Source organism: Lissotriton helveticus, chromosome 7, assembly GCF_964261635.1.
Source record: "Lissotriton helveticus chromosome 7, aLisHel1.1, whole genome shotgun sequence".
NCBI lineage: Eukaryota > Metazoa > Chordata > Amphibia > Caudata > Salamandridae > Lissotriton > Lissotriton helveticus.
Window position 1 is genome coordinate 1,184,205,998 of NC_136068.1, and position 19,804 is coordinate 1,184,225,801.

A 19,804-nucleotide genomic window follows, 5' to 3' on the forward strand; every position below is an offset into this window, starting at 1 on the left:
CACTCTTCTGGACATGCCGTTCGATGGCCGTCGCCTCTTTGGCGACAAGGCAGACCATGAGCTTGAGCGTTTTAAGGACTCCAGGGCTACTGCCAAGTCCTTGGGCCTCTCAGCCCCACGCCAGCAATCGGGTGCCTTTCGCTCCTTTCGTGGCCACGGAAGGGGCGCCCCCACACGTGCTGCCAGCCACACACCGCAGAATGTTCAACAGCGCAGTGGCGGTCGTGGAAACCGCCGTAGCGGCGGTTGGGGACAACGGCGAGGCCAGTCCACACCTTCCCCCGCAGCACCTGTCTCAAAACCCTCCTAGTCCGTGCTTTCAGGCTCATGTGACGCCAGTGGGGGGCAGGGTTCGCCATCACCTCTTCCACTGGCGCACTGTCACGTCGGAGAGGTGGGTGCTGCAAATCGTCCGAAGGGGCTACTCCCTCCCCTTCGAGGCGACCCCTCCAGCCATGCCACCGCAATTCCACCGCGTGTCGGGGATCACTTGCAACTTCTGCAAGAGGAAGTCACGGCCCTCTTGGCCAAGGGGGCCATCGAGCGCGTTCCTGGGCCAGAAGTAGGGTGTGGTTGTTACTCCCACTACTTTCTGGTACCCAAGAAGGGCAAAGGGGGCCTACGCCCTATCTTGGACCTATGGAACGTCAACGGCTTCCTCCGGAAGGAGAAGTTCAAGAAGCTGACTTTGGCTCAGGTCTTAGCTGCCCTGGTCCCCGGAGACTGGATGGTAGCGTTGGACTTGCAGGACGCTTATTTTCACATCCCCGTCCTGTCGGCCCACCGTCTTTACCTGCGGTTCACAGTAGGCCACGAGCACTTGTTTACCGTGCTCCCCTTTGGCCTTACCAGCGCCCGACAGGTGTTCACGAAAGTGATGGCGGTGGTCGCAGCTCATCTGCGCAGGTTAGGGGTGTCAGTCTTCCCCTATCTCGACGACTGGTTGTTGAAGGCGGGCTCGCCCCAGACAGTCGTCAGCCACCTCCAGACTACGCCCGACCTGCACTTGCTGGGGTTCTCCATCAACGTGCCGAAGTCACACCTGTGTCCCTCTCAGAAGCTCCTCTTCATCGGAGCGGTTCTGGACTCTGCGCAGTTTCGGGTTTATCCTCCCGAACAGCGGGTTCCAGAGATTCAGGCTCTGATTCTGATCTTTAAGCCTTTATCCCGAGTCTCGGTCAGGTTGACGCTGCGGCTTCTGGGGCTGATGGCCTCCTGCATACTTCTGGTGCATCACGCCCGGTGGCGGATGCGGGCTCTGCAGTTGGACCTGAAATTTCAGTGGGCCTAGCATCAGGGCAACTTGTCCGACCATGTCTTGATCTCGGAGGGCACTGCAAGACAGTTGCAGTGGTGGCTCACGGACCGTGATTGGATCAGTGGCAGATCCCTCTCCCTACCCCACCCGGAGCACGTAGTTGTGACGGACGCGTCCCTCCTGGGCTGGGGGGGGGCCACATGGGAGAGGCGGAGATCAGAGGCCTCTGGTCTCCGGCGGAGTCCCGGCTCCACATCAACCTTCTGGAGCTGCAGGCGATCTGACTTTCACTGAAGGCATTCCTCCCCTCTGTCCGGGGGAGTGTAGTGCAGGTGTTCACGGACAACACCACCATGTGGTACTGCAACAAACAGGGCGGGTTGAGGTCGTGGACCCTATGCCAGGAGCCTCTGCGCCTCTGGCAGTGGCTTGAACATCAGGGCGTGACCCTGGTGGCTCAACACCTGGCAGGTTCTCTGACCGCCAGGGCGGACAAACTCAGCCATCGGTGCATGATGGATCACGAATGGTGTCTGAACTCTGACTTGGCGGAAGGTCTCTTTCAGCAGCGGGGAGAGCCTTGGTTAGATCTATTCGCCACAGAAGAGAATGCGCAATGTCATCAGTTCTGCACGTTGGAATTTCCAAGACGGCACTCGCTCGGAGACGCTTTTCGTCGCAAGTGGAGTTGCGGTCTATTGTACGCCTTTCCGCCTATACCACTACATAATGGCTTCACTGAAAACTATGGTGTTTGGTATGAAACACCTTGTCTTAATAAATCCATACTGATTCCAGTATTGGATTTATTATGACAGGCACTCAAAGGGCCCCTTAGAGGTGCCCCCTGAACCCTGCTAGTCTTCTAGGGTGCCAGCTGACTGGTATTGTCAATCCTGCCACCACAGACAAGTTTCTGACCCCCTGTAGGTGAGAGCCAACGCTCTGAGGTCAGGAAACAATGCCTGCTCTGGAGAAGATGTTATCACCTCCTCCAGCAAGATGGCTAGTGAATTTGCACACTACGGCCAGAGGCGGCAAAGACACTGCCTCCTTTAATATGCAACCCTTGCTTTCTGCCAGAAATTAGCTATGCAGTAGATGTATTGCACGTCCAGGCTAATCACACCCCTAAGGTGGGCTGCCTGATGTTCTCCACGAAAGAAGGGTTCCACCATGTTGGGAATTAGGAACTCTGGGACAGGATTATGCCTACTCCCCACAGGAAGTGGTCATATAGGGTGTGTAGTGACCCCAGGGGTACATTGGCTACTCCACTTCACTCACCTTAACACCCCCAAGTTTAGTATTTAGGTGGCCCCTGACACCAGGAACTCCAATTTGTCTGCTTGAAAGAAAGACAAAGAAGAGCTGAAGATGTGAGAACTGTGGACCAGCACCAAACTTCGCGCACAACCGTGCCTGGCTGTTGCTGTCCCAACAGTCACAAAGACTGACTCATTCAGAAGCACAAACCCTTGGAGGTCTGCCCAGCACTTAATCAACCCAGCAATATCTCCCTTGGAGTGGAGGAACCACTTCCATGCACTAGCAGGCACTGACCGCATATGCCCAGTCCACTGTTGTTTTTCTGACCATCATGTCTACCGAATGAGCATCTCGCCAAGAAGAGGTCACCAAGTGTCCAGGAGGTCAGCCCTGTAGAACCATCCAGTCTTCGAGATGCTGAGCCTTCGTGGAGCCTCCTTTCACCAATACTCGGGGTACCGGAGACAGTTGCAACCACCAAGGCTTGTTTGTTTTTATTCAGAACACCACCACCACTTACCTGCACGTTGAAGGACTTTGAGAGGCCAGCTCCACACCAAGATTTGCCCTGTTGTGTTTCTTTTCCCTCTTCTGCAGGTACACCAAGAACCGTGAGAACCTCTAAATCAAACCCGCTGGGCAAAAACACCTCTGCACCCTAGTTCCCCAGCCCAGGTCCAAATAAACTGATTGTGTGTCTGTGGTCCTGAGACCCTTGAGATCCAAGCCCTGTTCCCGTCCCCCCGGATTCTGCTGCACTGGTCCGATAGTCCCCACTTGCTGTCTTTTTCGTACAGGTTCTTTTCCCCATTGACTTTAGCGTGTAGCGTTCATGGCCTCTGCATACAGCACCTCTGCACCCATGCACCCCAGGGCAGGTAAACTTGAACTGCTGATGCTTTCTTGGACATTGGCCCCTACTTACCTTAAGATCAGAAGAACAGTCCTGTAAGTAGTCTGTGAGTGTATCTATGCAGTGATTGTTTCTCACATAGGATAACATTACCACATTCGAGGCTCATGCTTCAAATCTGACAGCTGTGATTTTCTACTGAATTAATTAATTATCTTGGTGTCTAACATTATATAAAAATCTATTCTCTTTCTAAATTGGTCTCGAGTTTCTTCTCGAGTGCGTGTCTCATTTATTGACCACAAATGCTTACCAGTATAGGCCTAAACTGCTCACCCACACTAAAACCAAGAGAGCATTGGGATTATTAATTTAAGCCCTGTGAGCCAATAAGTGTTGTCAGTACTTTCTACATAGTGTACCTCATTTTGGTGCACTACATAAAAAGCTAGTTTCTTACTCTCTATATGATTTATAGCCTGCTAGGACCCTGTAGTAAAGGTCCTCTGTTCGCATGTCGGACTTTAGAAAGTCACCACTTTGTTATCCAAACCTTTGGTAGCCTTTCCAGTTTATCTGCAGAGCTCTCACCTGAAACAACCTTGTTTTGTTTTTCACTCTGCTAAGAACTGTGAACAGCTCCTAAGAAGAGAATTTTTGGTGGGAGGAGGTTGTAAGGCCTCATCCATCAGGATTACTACTGGGCGGTGGCCACAGATGGCCTAGCTTTAAAAACACTACAACCTCAGTGAAGCAAATGGCAATCACGCATTCATTATGTAGGCAGACAGGCTGACATCTCCTCCAGAGGGGGAAAACCTGTTGCAGAACTAGTTTTCCATGAGGAGTGGCTAATTGGCTGGGTACACCTCATGTGGTATGCCCAGGGCTCCTCACAGGGGAAGAAGGCTTGTGGCATCTTAGTTCACTTGTGGAAAAATGCTGAAGACAGTTGTAACCATAGACAAGTCAATCAGTGGCAAATGGATATGCATTAGAGCATCATGGAATATAGAGTCCGGAGGCCAGTGGCGAACCCAGAAGCTTGTGGAACCCCAGCATAGCCTAGGGAACACTCACCCCATTTGTTCCATAGCTCCTGAATCTTCAGTATCCTTGGCATCTACTCATCATCCTGCATCAGGACAACTATTTTGCTGGAACCACAATCCCACTGAAATCCGCTGTGAGTACTCGACTGCTTGATGCGACACGGGTTCCCAACCTGTTGCGGCTGGTCCAAGAGATGATTGGTAGTTATGATAACCGTTGACTCAGGAACTGCCATGCAGATTACAAAGATTTATTGGACCTTAAAAGAAGCTACATAACTGGTCCTCCTGAAAGAAAGGGACACTCACCTGTGAAAGAGTGCTGAATATCGATGTAACCGCAGACCATTCATCAACTAGTGGCAGCTGGACTTCATCATGGTATCGAAGGATATAGTCCTGAGGCAGGAGAAGACCTCTGAAGTTAGTGCACCACGGGATGGCCCAGAAATACTCAGCACAACTCTTCTACAGCTCCAGCATCATCCATATTCTTGGCATCTTCTAAGCATCATACTACAAATAGATGGAGATAGAACTATTTTAAGTGAGTTTAATCCACTTCCACCTAATGTCGGTAAATAAATTCAGTAGATAGAGAACTCATTGGTTGGTCAAGCTACTCAACTCAAACCATCTAGCACGTCCCCCAGAATCTGTTTACTGTATAAAATGTGAAATGGTTTGGAGTTTACAAATTTCCAAACCTTTACCTGGTTGACTAGACCACTCATTGGAAAGAGTAAGGTGTGAAGCACAGTAGCTCTTCTGTAGGTCCCCACTATTCAGCCTGCATTCAAAACTAAATTTGTGACGCACTGCTGTGGACTGGACTATTTGGGTTCACCACCCCATTTTTGAACACGTAACCTTACTATTAAATTAACTAGTACTTTTAAAAAAAATATTCCAGTGATGTATTATGAATTAATTCATCTGATGCTAACAGCATCCATTAACTCGAGTCCGAAATGATCATGCCACGTTTGGCTATGTGGTGGTCTTCTCAAAGACTCTGATCGGAGCTGAAAGAATAAGCTTTGGTTCACATTATTATGATGGATGAATAACCTAGGCTTCTCAGGCCACACTACGGTTCCATTTTTTTTTTATCTTGGTCGTCTCCCAAACTCCTACTCACTTGAGTTGGTGGACTCATTTAAGTAATGATTTGATTATTTTTCGCTATATCTGTCAAAGTGAAGATCGTATCATGTGCTTCTCTATGGGCCTGGGGAGCCCAGATTGATTCAGGAATATGTGGAGAGAATTAGGATTTGCTGGGGCAACTGAACTCTGATAACCTTTCTCTGAGCGTACAAAAATTTCAATATTTAGAGGAATGCACACTCAGTCAAACTCTAGCTGTCAATGAGTGGGAAATTCATCCTTTCATTTGGAGCCCTACGCAAACAAGCAGAAATAAACAGTTATTTATTTCTCCGTGTAATTGCGCAGAATATTCAAAACATGGAACTCTAATCCTATAAGTGCTGGAGAACCTTTGTTGTAGGTAAGCACATTTTTCTTTTTTCAAGTTATTGGACAACGCACAATACGCTATTAGGTTATGCATATTTCTGGGTAATATGTGACTTATGTAGGTTACTATCATTTAAGAACCATTACAGTAAATAACCTTTAATTCATTGTGACATAACGTCTCATTAGCAGTGTTTTTTTACTACTATTTTATAGATTTTGTTTTTATTACTGTTCACTTTTATGTTGCTTTTTTGGTTTTAACTAGATTCCTTATTTTTTTCTAATAAAGAAACTCCTACTCCACAGAGGAAAGGTCTACGTTCAAGTGCCCTGAGACCCAAGAGGCCAGAAACCCCCAAACAAACGGGTCCTATTATAGTTGAAACCTGGGTTGCTGAAGAAGAGTTGGAATTGTGGGAAATCAAATGTTTTTCAGAAAGGTGAAGCCGGATTGATTATATTCCTCATATTCTTTGCTGATCTCTACAAACAAGATGTATAAACTTGTGTTTGGGATTGTTTTTACACACCAGTTTATACTGTATATTTGGGATACTGCGAATAATGGGAGTTTGTGAAAATCCGTAGACATTTTTACCTACTGTTTATATTTTAATTGGGCAAGTGAATGTATGTTTTAAAGATCATTTGTTAGGCAATTGAGTCATATTTCTTGCTGGTGCATGTACATGCCTGTATAGGCTACTTCAGTGTGCATCTCTGTTATAACCACAACAATAGAGCAAGTTATGTTGAAAAATATTTGTAAAGCTCATTGTAAACCCGAAGGTATCGTTGCGCTATAACAACAGAAGATAACACAACAGAAGGACGAAGACCGTGTGTACATTTTCAAACGTCCCCTTGAAAATCCAGGTCTTTAGCGCTTTCCTAAATAAAGTAATTCAGGGGTAGAATGTCTCTCTGCTGGTTGGCTATTCCACTTAATAGGCACAAGTAAAAATAAAAAACTATGCCCACCCATTCTGGTTTCCTTAAACCTTGGGATCACCAGAATGTTAATAGAAGCTCAGCGGAGAGTTCTCCTTGGAGAATATCTCACTATGCGATCTCTTAAGAAGTCAGGGGCCATCCCCTTCTGTATCTAAACAATTAGACCGCAAGTTTTAAATATCCGCTGTTTGATTGGGAGCCATTGTAGGCAGTAATCTGTGCTCTTCAAGGAATTCTAAAAATCATTCTGGCAGCAGCATTCTGGATTAGCTTTTGAGAGAGTGAGAGAACTAAAATACAGTAGAAAATTATTGAAAATAAGAACATGTATTTTTGGACCCTGTGAATTAGGAGTCTTAAAACTGTATTTGCCAGCGTTTGAAATACCTTCAAGCATGTATTATGTCCAGATGGACTACCATATTGCTTAATAATATCACCCATTATTATTTGCTACCTTGTTGAGCAGGCACAGCACTGCATTTTACACTTAGCTGTGAACTGCATAAGCATTTCAGCTTCCGCCTGAGGTTGTCAACGACATCCTTTCATTATGTTGGCCCTCCTTAAAGTCTGTGTACACCGGGTGGTAGAAATATTTTGTTGTTTGGGGGTGAAAGGGTGGTCATGGTTTCTCTGAAGGAACATGTTTCAGATGTTTCGCACTTTGCACTTTTATTGACCCATGAAGGTTTTACAGTGGATACATTTAACATTTAAGTTAAAGCTGTGTATGCCAGAACAACCCCTCTCTATTGAAGTTCCCAATTGTTATGAGGATTTTGAAGGGGCTGTAATGTTTATGCCATCACCTTTTAATTATGCCTCATTTTGACCTGAGCCTGGTCTTAACCTTCTTCGCTTCTCATTAGTTTCGCATGGTGCATTGGTGAGTTGCACATGCTGTGTGTCCGGCCCGTCTCCACATATTTTCAGCCAGACATGCTAGTTCTGGGAACCAAGGGTCCTTAATTTTGAAAATAGTTAATCCATTTCATGAGGAGCAGTCTACTATTTTCTCCATGTTTTCCCTCCATCCTAGCCCGCCCCCCAAAAAAAGAGGCCTTATAGCATGGACTTTTGGAGTGCAGTAAGCTATTCTATTGACAGGACCGAGGATTTCTGATCCAGTGGCTTTGTAGGTGGATTGTACTTTGAGATCTGTTATATCCCATCCCCAAAGGAAACTTCCGAAGTTATTAGTGTGTATGACTTTGGCATTGCCTAGGGGAGGCAAATGAAAGGGTGTGGGCACTGGGGTGGCAGTGGGAAGAGGGGTGCCTATCGCAGAACTATGCTGTGTAGCAAATTCAGCTTAATTCCACATGGTCGCTTAGCATTACTGATTGACTTCTGAAGTACGAAAAAATAAACATTTCACTTGTTCGGTGCTCCAGGTCTTTGTGGTGTGACCATTCCTTCAGATTCACCACCTGGGAGGGGCATTACTATGGCGTATATTCAAAAGGTGAGTAATCTGTTTGTTGAAGTAATCATCAGATGAAAAAGTTACCTTTGAAACGAGCTATCTGTGTGAATGCTCTTTTTACCTGCAGATTCTTTAAAGTTGGCTCTTTAATAAGGATTGAAATTAGATTGTAGTATTGCACATCCACTGACGAATTGCTGCTGTCCTTGTCTCTGACTCTAAGGGCTAGTAAAAAATGGAATAGTAAATGACACCAGGGCACCTGGTTGGCGATATATGGCTCTGGTGATAATCTACACCGGAGGAATCTACATGTATATGAAGTTACTTGTCTTTCAGACCCCCCAGGATATTGCAGCATAGATTTGCAAATTTTGCGGCACAATAATTGATATTTAGCGGCACAAAAATTGAAATTTAGCGGCATTATTGTGGCACTTTTATTATACTATTAATCATTCCTTTTCAGTCTTAACTCAATGGAAACTGTTTTAGCAGAGCATTTCACTTTCAAATAGGCATTTTTAAAGTGTCTGAGAGTACTTGTTTGCTATGCTAAGTTCCCGAGTCATGTAATAGCTGTCAGCAACATTTTTCTCATGTTGCTGGCAGCCAATCAGAGAACTTGCGGAACTCTGACTACCGCAGGAGAGAGAAGGCCCAAGTGAAATAAAGATCCCAGGGCCAATCATAACTCTCTACTCTTAAATTGGCATGCCCCCGAGAGTCTAAGACACTTTTGCAAGCTTATATACACCCTTGCTGGGTCCCGAAACAAGAAAAGAGGGGATGCATTGGTGCCCCACGCTGCTCCCTGCTTCCGGTCTACTCTCGCCCCTGAACAGGGTGTAGGCACCCCTAACCTGACCAGTGGCATCAACCCTTCCACTCTCGCGCCACCGACCCTACTTACAAGCCTACACAATGGTTTTCTGTGATTTGATTCTCTCCCGGCTGCTCATGCACCTAAAACTGCACAGTAAACAACAAGTTGCACATGTGATTATACTGTCTGACACCCCCTCCCCCCACCTTCCACCTACCACCGCCCCTTCTCCAAGGCGCAAGTCCTAAAAAAAAAAAGTGGGGGGACTAACCAAGTTATGTAGTTTGCAAGTGACATCATGGCATGTCCCACCATAGCACATGACGACACAAATCGTGGCATTGCACGTGTGATCACAGGAAGTGACATCCGATATTAAGACCTCACACACATTGTATCAGATATATCATGAGTACATTTAAGTGCATTAAGAGATTTAACAAATAAGGTTTTGCTTTGGGCATGTGCCAAAATAGTGGTGGAATCCCAATCGAAAATCAGGCCCTCAACCAATAATATATTTTTTTCCAAAGCCTTGCCTCATAGAATTTGGCAACAAGGTGTAGCATGGCAGTACATCTCTTCTGCTTAATTAATTGAAAAGCCTGCATATTTTGTGGGGTTAAGACATCTGCTACACAGGTGCCCAGTAAATCACAGGAAACAATAATGGTGAGATAACTCTGAAAGTTATAGCATTTGTTGGAGAGATCTGAGTTTTTTGAAGTCCCAGATTTGCATAAAAGTAGTATAAAAGATTAATGTGTCTCCTGCAAAGCACATCACGCACATGCAGATGAGAGATTTTTATTTTATGTAGCTAGGTAAGTAAGTTACTGCTTTAAACACAAAAATCCTTTTGTTAATTGCAGTTCATAAATAATAATCCTTCTAATATAGCACAGTGAGCTGTGAAGGACAAGTAACTCCTACACCATATAACCCTCACTGACTTATGTAACACACCGTGTACGTTGATTTACACACATGATTTATTATCAATGTCTAATGTGTATGTTAGTTAAAGCGCTCTGACACCCTGCATTGGGATGAGTAGCGCTATAAAGAAATAAAATAGTACTATTTAAATTATTTTTGTAAATACAGTGCATGAACTTACTTACATAAAGGGACTGAAAAAAGTCAAAAGCATGCCTCTCTTGTACCTGTGAAGAAATAACAAGCTGTGTACTTTTGTATCCCCTCCGTTGTATTTGCATTTAAGTGAGGTTCCAGGCCGCTGCATAATACAATACAATACACCGTGTTTAATGGCAGCTGGTATTAACAGGCTTACCTCTATGTAGACATGTGAATGCTTTGTCCTGTACAAAGCACTATGTAACCTCACTGCCCTCTAGGTGCTTGAGCGCATTTAGACTCCAAATCTGGTGTGGCTGAAAAATTAAGTACACTGGAACTCACAACCACCATAGCAATGGGAGCCTCTCACACTGCCCACCAGTGAGTCTGAGACTTACACAGAGATGTATGATACTGTGGACTTCATACTCATTCGATGCTTGACCTCTCTGTGGAGATGGCAGTCAGGCTATGCAGTGTGTGTCTACTGCAATATGATGACCTGGCGAGTAAAAACGAGGCCGGGAATGTTCTAAATGTAAACCCAGGAACACAGGGTATTTTGGCTATGATGATTCCGTACTATGAAAGGCTAGTACTTTCCCATAAATCTCCAAGCTGCCTAATATGTTTCAGTGTCATGTACCTGTAACGTCGCAGAGTCCTCCCACCCACTCGGCAAAATAAAATAGACAGAGGGACGAGTCTCAGCTCTCGGAGGGCCAAGCTGCACAAACAAGATCTCTATTAAACTGAATGAAACATTAGGCATTTAAAATCTGGCAGCCGCTCCCTTGAAACAGGCAGAGCGCAAGCAACATCATGAACTGAATCTCCCCCCCCATCAATAAAGCGTAAATAATATCAAACCACCTGTAAAAAGGGCCGGCGAGTCTTGCATCTTGTGTGGTGAACGTAAGCCATCATTGGAGAAATACAACGCAGGAGATTTATAAGGTCAGAGGGGAAATGTCACAGCCTGGCTCTCAGCATACATTACAAGAAAGTATTCATCAGTTCCACGGACAGTTCAAACTATAAACACAATGCACAAATTCCTCAACAGACCTGCAGGCGATTTAGTTTCCATAATTACTTTCTCTGCTCTTCTTACAGGAGACAGGACTGCTGCAGATTTCTGCCGCCCAGACTCCAAGCCCTGATTTCGCGGGCACTTTTGTAAAAAGCGCGGCCTTTTTACAAAAGTGCTGATTTCGCGATTATTTTGCAAATCGCGAAATCCTGGAGGGCCTGGTCTTTACATACTACTTTAGGCCACAGTCCCTGTAAACTTCACTTTCTGATGGATAATTCTAACCGCAGGTTCCTCATATTATGAATATTTCCCAGGTGTCAGACTGGATCTGGAAACTTTAAAGTAGTGCTCCTGAGTGCGGGTAAGTGGCGCTGTGCAGCTCTGCACTGTCATCGTTCTGCTCTTAAAGTGACAAGCATATAACCGCCACCTTTGTGCTCTGACCTCAATTCCTCTTGCTCAACACCTTCAGATGCTTATCTGGTGCTACTCCTTGGACTTTACAGACCTTTTTTCGAAAATTTCACACATTGTGCAAAGGAAGATGTCGCCCCTTAAAACAACAGTGTTCAACCTGTGTAGGGACTGTTGCAAACAGATGTCCATGACAGCCCCTCATGAAGTATGCTTATGGCGCCTGGGCTTGAAGTATTCTGTGGCAATTGACGTCTGCTGCCAGATTAATCCAGAGGCCATGTGGCACCACGAGACAAAGCTGTAAATAACCTAACTTGAGAATTCTCCATGCCTTGAGTGGTGGAAGTAGATAGGAAGGTCCCGCTCCCAAAGTTGTTCCAGCTGCAGATAATCATCGCAGTCAATGCCAGTTTCTTAAATAGTTCTGTAGATACTGGCCTATTTTGCCTCCTAGCCTATTGCTGAGACAAGTGCTTCCTTCCCCATTATGTGACAGGCGGCAGAGTATTGGACCTACAGCTGTCTACTGTGGTGCTGAAGACTGTTTTGACAGAGGTACTCCAGCCTGGTCAAGCTCGCACAGAAGCTTTACTACCGTTCCGTATTACAGATAACCACTTTGGTGAAACCATGTTCAGGACTTACCAGTTAACAGGCAATTCACCCTGCACCATTGTCCAGCACCAGATAACCCTGTTTCACAACATTCTATACCAGAGTGTTTGGTGGTGCAGACATCCACTAGAAAAGTACATTTCAACGTCCTTTCCATCACCCTACCTGATCACAAGTCTAAAAGAAAAGAGACGTTTGGCAAACATATTTGTTAAGGCAGTTACTCCTATTCCCTATAAGACTCAGTGACCCAAGTATTGCCTGCAGCTGCATTCTACCTCAGTATGTCCCTGGCCCGAGGTACATAGAATGTCTATGATGCACCAAAGTTTGTAATTCAGTCTGGTTTAGCTATGACTGACTCCTTATGTTGGTCAATAGGTAAAAGTGCAGCACATTAACGTCATGTTTAGATGAGGTCTAAGGGCTTCTCCAAAGATGTTCAGGCATCTTTGTAGGTCATGCTATTCGATTACACTCGCCTTTTTGGGGACGAGACACATTCGACCCGGAATGATTTAAAAACCTCATTCCCCTGCCACCCGCTTACAGACCCAAGCATTCACATCCACAAAACCACTTAAGTGTGTACTTGCAAGCCCATAGCCACCCTGCCGGTGGCAGGATCCAATACTTCCTTCATGGCTGACAAGACATCACCTCAGACAAGTGGTCCTCCAAATTGTACAACTGAAAGAAACAGGTTACTGTTAGATTCCTTACCTTCGAATATCCCCAGGCTACAGACTGGATCTGGAGAGTTTTGCGTAGCAGTACCCCTGCGCGTCGGTAGGCGTCATCTGAGGCTCCGCGTCCGTCGTCGGCGTCGTGATCGCCGGGATGACATCGTCGGAGTACTTAGACGCCGCCATCGCGCGCTGACGTCAGTTCTTCTTTTTTCTGCGCCAGCAAGCGCAGATACGGGAAGAGCAGTACTCCTAGTCAATTTTTGACTAAACTTTTTGATCTCTTTTGGATCCTTCTCGCGTCGATTCCTCGACTCACGGTGTCGATAGGGATGCCGGGGTTTAAACCCTGCGACGATTGTCACCGCTTGATGTCTGTGACCGACCCCCACAGTCGGTGCCTGTACTGTCTCGGGGCCGCCCACGATTTCAAGTCGTTCCCCGACTGCCGGGCCTTGACCTCGAAGGCTAGGCGGGAGCGGTCCCGTAAGTGTCTCGAGCTCCGGCAGTCGGCCCTGCGCCGCTCCAGGTCCCGGTCCAGAATGAAATCGAGGGACCGGTTATGGGGCCACAGTCATCGCCGCTCGACGAGTCAACACCACTCGTCGGGCTCCAAGTCCTCAGGTAAGTCGAGGCACAGGAAGTCGAAGAAGCGACATCGCTCTTCCGACTCTCGCGCGACGCGGCCGGGGGTTTGGGGCGACACCGCCCACGCGGCTCCGCCGGAGCAGCAAGTGCCGCGTCCATCGCCACACCCGCCGGTCCCTGGGCTGCACGCGACGCCGGAGGAGATTACGGCCATGAGGTCGGGCTTCCCTTTGTTGGAACCCGCCGAGGCGCCTTCGCGCCCCACGGGTCCGTCTGGGAGCCCAAGCGGGTTGGCGGCTCCGGCGCCGTCGGGTGCTTCAGCCCCTGCGCCGTCGTCGACTCCGGTCCCGCCGCCGCACGGCTCCTCACCATCCAGGCCTGGATCCGTGACGACGCCGGTCGCCTTACGACTCCTCAGCTGGCGCCGTCACCAAGGGTGTAGCCCCGGACGACGACGTCTCCGGTCCGGATCCGGCGTCGGACCGGCGCCAGCCGGCGCCGTCTTCAACGCCGATTGGTGAGCCCTTCACCGACGACCCGGCTCCATCATTTATTCCTGACTATCAGGAGAAGGATGACGAGGGGGACTGGGAGGGGTCTGAGAACCCTCTGGCACTGCAGTGCCAGTTGAGCCAGGACTGGGCAGACGACCTGGGGGAGGCCTGTGGTCTGGACACTTCGCACAACACTGGATTTGTCTCCCCTCCTACCGTGGCTACGGAGAAGGGGGCTGCTTACAGCGTGGTGTTGACTAGGGCTGCCAAGGCCTTGGCTCTTGAGGTTGCGGCCGTTAGGACTAACCTCCTCACTGAGGTGCTCAAACTGCAGGCAAGCTCCTCGGAGCCTCTCCTGCTGTTTAATGAAGCCCTCTCTGACGTTCTGGTGGGCACCTGGTCCAAACCCTCTACAGGTGTACCTGTAGATCGGAACATGGCCCGATGCCACCGCCGGGCTCCGGGCGACCCCAGCTTCCTGTCTGTTCACCCCATCCTCGAGAGCCTGGTGATCCAGGCCTCTACCTCCCAGACCGCATTCCCGACCACTCCTCCGGATTGGAAATACAAAAGGTACGATCAGTTTGGGAAGAAACTGTTCTCCTCACTGAGTTTGGGGTTGCGGTCTGTCAACACCGCTTGCCTTTTGGGCCGTTACACCCACTCTCTGTGGGATACGGTTGCAGAAGTGCTGCCGCAGTGCCCGGTGGAGGTCCAGGCAAAGCTTACCAAGGCCCTAGCAGAGGGACGGGATGCAGCACGCTATTCGGTGTGGACTCGATACCACGGACTCGCTGGGTAGGGCGATTGCGACGACGGTGGCGGTTCGCCGGCACGCCTGACTGAGGTCCGCCAACTTTTCGGGGAATGTCCAAGCCACCCTTATGGACATGCCCTTTGATGGCCCTCGCCTCTTTGGCGACAAGATGGACAGTGCGCTGGAGCGTTTCAAGGACTCCAGGGCTGCGGCCAAGTCCTTGGGCCTCGGACAACGCAAGCAAACTTCCGCCTTTCGTCCCTTTCGTGGCCAAGAAAAGGCGCCCCCACACGTCCAGCTAGACACAGGCCGCAGAACCAACCTCAACGCTTAAGCGGACGTGGTAACCGCCGTGGCGGTGCCAGGGGACACCGGCATGGTCAGTCCACACCCACCCCAGCAGCATCTGCCTCTAAATCCTCCGAGTTTTCAGTCCCATTCGACGCCAGTGGGGGCAGGGTTCGCCATCACCACCTCCATCAGGAGGTGCTCAGTGGCGCTCCATCACATCGGACAGGTGGGTGCTGCAAATCTCCCAAGGGGCTACTCCCTCCCCTTGAGGTGACCCCTCCAGCCATGCCACCGCAGTACCACCGCATGTCGGGGGATCACTTGCGACTTCTACAGGAGGAAGTTACGGCCCTCTTGGCCAAGGGGACCGTCGAGCGCGTTTCTGGGCCAGAAGTAGGACGTGGTTGCTATTCCCACTATTTTCTGGTACCCAAGAAGGGCAAAGGAGGCCTACGCCCTATCTTGGACCTACGGAGCGTCAACGGCTTCCTCCGGAGGGAGAAGTTCAAGATGCTGACTTTGGCTCAGGTCCTAGCTGCCCTGGACCCAGAAGACTGGATGCTAGCGTTGGACTTGCAGGACGCGTATTTCCACATCCCCGTCCTGCCGGCCCACTGGCGTTACCTGCGGTTCACGGTAGGCCACAGGCACTTTCAGTTTACCGTGCTCCCCTTCGGCCTTACCAGCCCCCCCAAGGGTGTTCACGAAAGTGATGGCGGTGGTCGCAGCTCACCTGTGCAGATTAGGGGTTTCAGTCTTCCCCTATCTTGACAATTGGTTATTGAAGGCGGGCTCGCCCCAGACAGTCGTCTCCCACCTCCAGACTACGGCGGACCTCCTGCACTCGCTGGGGTTCTCCATCAACGTGCCGAAGTCACACCTGTGCCCCTCTCAGAAGCTCCTTTTCATGGGAGCTGTTCTGGTTTATCCCCCCGAACAGCAGGTTCGGGATTTCAGGCTCTGATTACGGTCTTTCAGCCTTTATCCCAAGTCTCGGTCGGGTTGACGCTGCGTCTCCTGGGGCTGATGGCCTCCTGCATCCTTCTGGTGCATCACGCCGGGTGGCGGATGCAGGCTTTGCAGTGGGACCTGAAGTTTGTGGGCACAGCATCAGGGCAACCTGTCCGACCACGTCCGGATCTCGGAGTGCACTGCTAGACAGTTGCAGTGGTGGCTCACAAACTGTTTTGGGTCAGCTGCAGATTTCTCTCCCTACCCCAACCGGAGCACGTAGTGGTGACGGATGCATCCCTCCTGAGATGGGGGGAGGGGGGCCACATGGGAGAGAGGGAGATCAGAGGCCTCTGGTCTCCGGCGGAGTCCCGGCTCCGCATCAACCTGCTGGAGCTGAGGGCGATCCGGCTTGCACTTAAGGCATTCCTTCCCTCTGTCCGGTGAAGTGTAGTGCAGGTGTTCACGGACAACACCACCGCCATGTGGTACTGCAACAAACAGGGCGGGGTGGGGTCGTGGACCCTTTGTCAGGAAGCTCTGCGCCTCTGGCAATGGCTGGAAAACCAGGGTGCCTCCCTGGTGGTTCAACACCTGGCAGGTTCCCTGAACGCCAGGGCAGACGAACTCAGCCGCCGGTGCATGATGGATCACGAATGGCGTCTGAACTCGACGTGGCGCAAGGCCTCTTTCAGCAGTGGGGAGAGCCTTGGTTAGATCTATTCGCCACCGAAGAGAACGCGCAATGTCATCAGTTCTGCGTGTTGGAATTTCCAAGGCGACACTCACTCGGAGACACTTTTAGTCGTGAGTGGAGTTGCGGTCTGTTGTACGCCTTTCCGCCTATACCACTTCTGCCCAGAGTGCTGAAGGTCAGGCGCGACCGGGCCCAAGTCATCCTTGTGGCGCCGGACTGGGCACGAAGATATTGGTATCCCGAGCTACTCAGCATGTCAGTCGATCCCCCGATTAGTCTCTTCAGGAGGACCTTCTGTCGCAGCAGCAGGGGACGGTTCTCCACCCGAACCTGTCCTGCCTCCCACTCCATGCGTGGAGATTGAGCGGCGGCAGTTGAGGCCATTTGACTTGCCTCCTGAAGTCTGTGATGTGATTCTGGCAGCCAGGCGTCCCTCCACGAAAGTGGTATACGCCTGCAGGTCAAACAAATTTGTGGCATGGTGCACAGCTAAGGCTGAGGATTCACTCTATGCCCCCCTTTCTGAGGTTCTCCTCTTCCTACTTTCTCTTGCCCAGCAGGGCTCTGCTCTGGGCACTATCAAGGGCTACCTCTCTGCCATTTCAGCCTTCTTGAGGCTTCCTGATCAGCCTTCTCTTTTCAAGTCCCCTGTTGTAAATAGATTCTTGAAAGGCATCACGCACATGTTTCCTCCTGTTCCTTTTGTGATGCCTCTGTGGGACTTGAACCTTGTTCTGACCTATCTGATGTGCGCTCCTTTCGACCCACTTCACAATTGCCCTCTTAGTCTTCTTACTCTTAAGACTGCATTCCTGGTTGTCATCACCTCTGCCAGGAGAGTGAGTAAGCTCCAGGCTCTTTCTTCTAAGCATCCTTTCCTTTCTGTCCATCCGGACAAAGTTGTTTTAAAAACTCGTCCTTCTTTCCTGCCCAAGGTGGTTACGGCCTTTCACATGGGGCAGTCCATCACCTTGCCCACCTTCTTTCCGCCTCCGTATCCTTCAAAGGAAGAAGAGAGGCTCCACTGTCTGGACCCAAAATGTGCGCTCTCCTTCTACCTAGATCGCACACACCAGTTCCGGGTGGACGACCAACTCTTTGTTGGTTACGTGGGCACGAAGAAGGGACGGGCGGTGCACAAACAAAGCATCTCTCGGTGGGTCGTGTTGTGCATCAAGGTCTGTTACTCCTTGGCTAGAAAGGAGACACCTGTTGGGCTGAGGGCCCATTCCACTCGGGCCATGGAGACTACAACTGCCCTGGATCGGGGAGTCCCCTTTGCAGGACATCTGTCAGGTAGCTACGTGGGCCTCGCTGCACACGTTTGCTAAACACTACTGCCTGGACAGCCAAGTCCGGAGAGATGGCTTTTTCGGCCGTTCCGTTCTCCAGGACTTTCTGGTGTGATCTTGGTTCACAGACCAACCACCGGGGTTGGTATTGCTGGGGTATCTATTCTAAGATAAGGAATCAACACTAACCTGTTTCTTTCAGAGGCACAAGTTACTTACCTTCGGTAACGATATATCTGTAAGAAACAGTAGTTGGTGTTAGATTCCTTACCGCCCCACCCATCCTCCCTGTTCTGCGAAACGATATCTAGGGTTAAGGTATCTCCCTTTGAAGGCCCTAGTTTCTTGGCACCAGTGTCGGCCTCTGGCATGGCTCTGCGTTCCTGGCACGGAAAGCTATGTACAAGAACTGACGTAGACTCCTCCAGATGGTGGTGATGACGAGTTTTGTCCTTTTAAGATACAGAGCCGTACAGGACAGTGAAAGAAGGAACAAGCAGACTAAATCTGGGTGAAGCCAAAGAAAAATAGAATGTGCCCCCCCCTATTTTTAGGTATGGGGGGTCAAAATGGAATCGGCTAAAATTCTGCAGTGCCAGGGCCAAGGCAGACGAGGGGAAGTCACGGCCTGAAACAATCCCTCACCAGCGATGCGATGAGTACACAAGGGAGGTATGGAGCCTTTGATCCGTGAATGAAAACATATGGGTTGTAACAGGGGACTGGGAATGCTCTGAGTGACGCTGTCCCTGGTCAAGGGAACTTACTAATTATACTTGCTTGGAATCTCAGAAAAAGGAAGCTGGCAAAGTTGGCGAAGTGCCGTTGTGCGAGCGTCCTCCCAGCTAGTATAATCAAGTAAATCAAAGGTGACTAATTCAGATTTGGAAGGTGGAAATTAACTTTGTAATAATTCATTCCCATATAATACCATTTTGTCCAGTCTAGGTGGAGAACTACCTATCTGTAAAGTGATGGCTCTTTTGATCAATGGTGCCACTAAGATGGTACCTGCCTCGGACGAAGAAACTGAGTATTACTCCCACTACTTCCTGGACACTAAGAAAGATGAAGGCTGTCGTCTTATCTTAGATTTCTGCCCTCTCAACACCATTGTGTGGAAAGACATATTAAAAGTTGTCATGCTAGCCCATTTCCTGTCTGGCCTAGCGAATGGATGGTAGTGTAGGACCTACAGCAAGCTTATTTCCATATCCCCAAAGTCACACCTCATTTGTTTGCTGATGCTCCGATTCATTGGAGCCATTGTGGATTTTTACAGGTTTGTGCCTTTATCCTGGAGTGGAGCATCCAGGACATGGTCCCAATGTTTTATCCTCTATCCCGGATCTCAGTGCTGATGACTCTGAGGCTGCTGGGATTTTTGACATCCTGCTGCCTAAATATACCAGATGGCACATGCAGGATCTTCGATTTTTTAAACAGAGACTGCAGAAGATCTGGGGGAAACTGGACCATGACTGGGTAAATGGCAGACTTCTCACCCTACCCCACCCTGATGTGACAGTGGCGCCAGATGCCTCACTTCTGTGTTGCAGAAGCCATCTGGGAGCGGTGGACATCAGAGGCCTCTGGTGGAATCTCAATTCTGCATCAATTTGTTGAAACTGAGGGCGATTTGCTTGACGTTGAATGTCTTCCTGCCCACCATCGAAGGAAGGCTAGTGCAGGTGCCCACAGACAACTCCACCTCTATGTGGTACTGCAACAAGTGGGGGTATAGACTTGGGTCCTTTGCAGGAGGCTCTAC

At 49.2% G+C, this 19,804-nt stretch overlaps 1 protein-coding gene across 5 annotated transcripts in view; it reads left to right on the plus strand.

Annotated features, from left to right (window-relative positions):
• The window catches only part of BPTF (bromodomain PHD finger transcription factor), a 1,855,127-nt gene that overhangs the window by 809,660 nt on the left and 1,025,663 nt on the right, over window positions 1–19,804 (plus strand). For all 5 annotated transcript variants that reach the window (XR_013598794.1, XM_078654332.1, XM_078654328.1 and 2 more), the window contains exon 16: window positions 6,207–6,357. Coding sequence is in view for 4 of the 5 variants with exons in the window: in XM_078654332.1 (XP_078510458.1) it covers window positions 6,207–6,357 (151 nt within the window). In the remaining variant the exon portion in view is untranslated. The remainder of the gene's footprint in view (window positions 1–6,206; window positions 6,358–19,804) is intronic.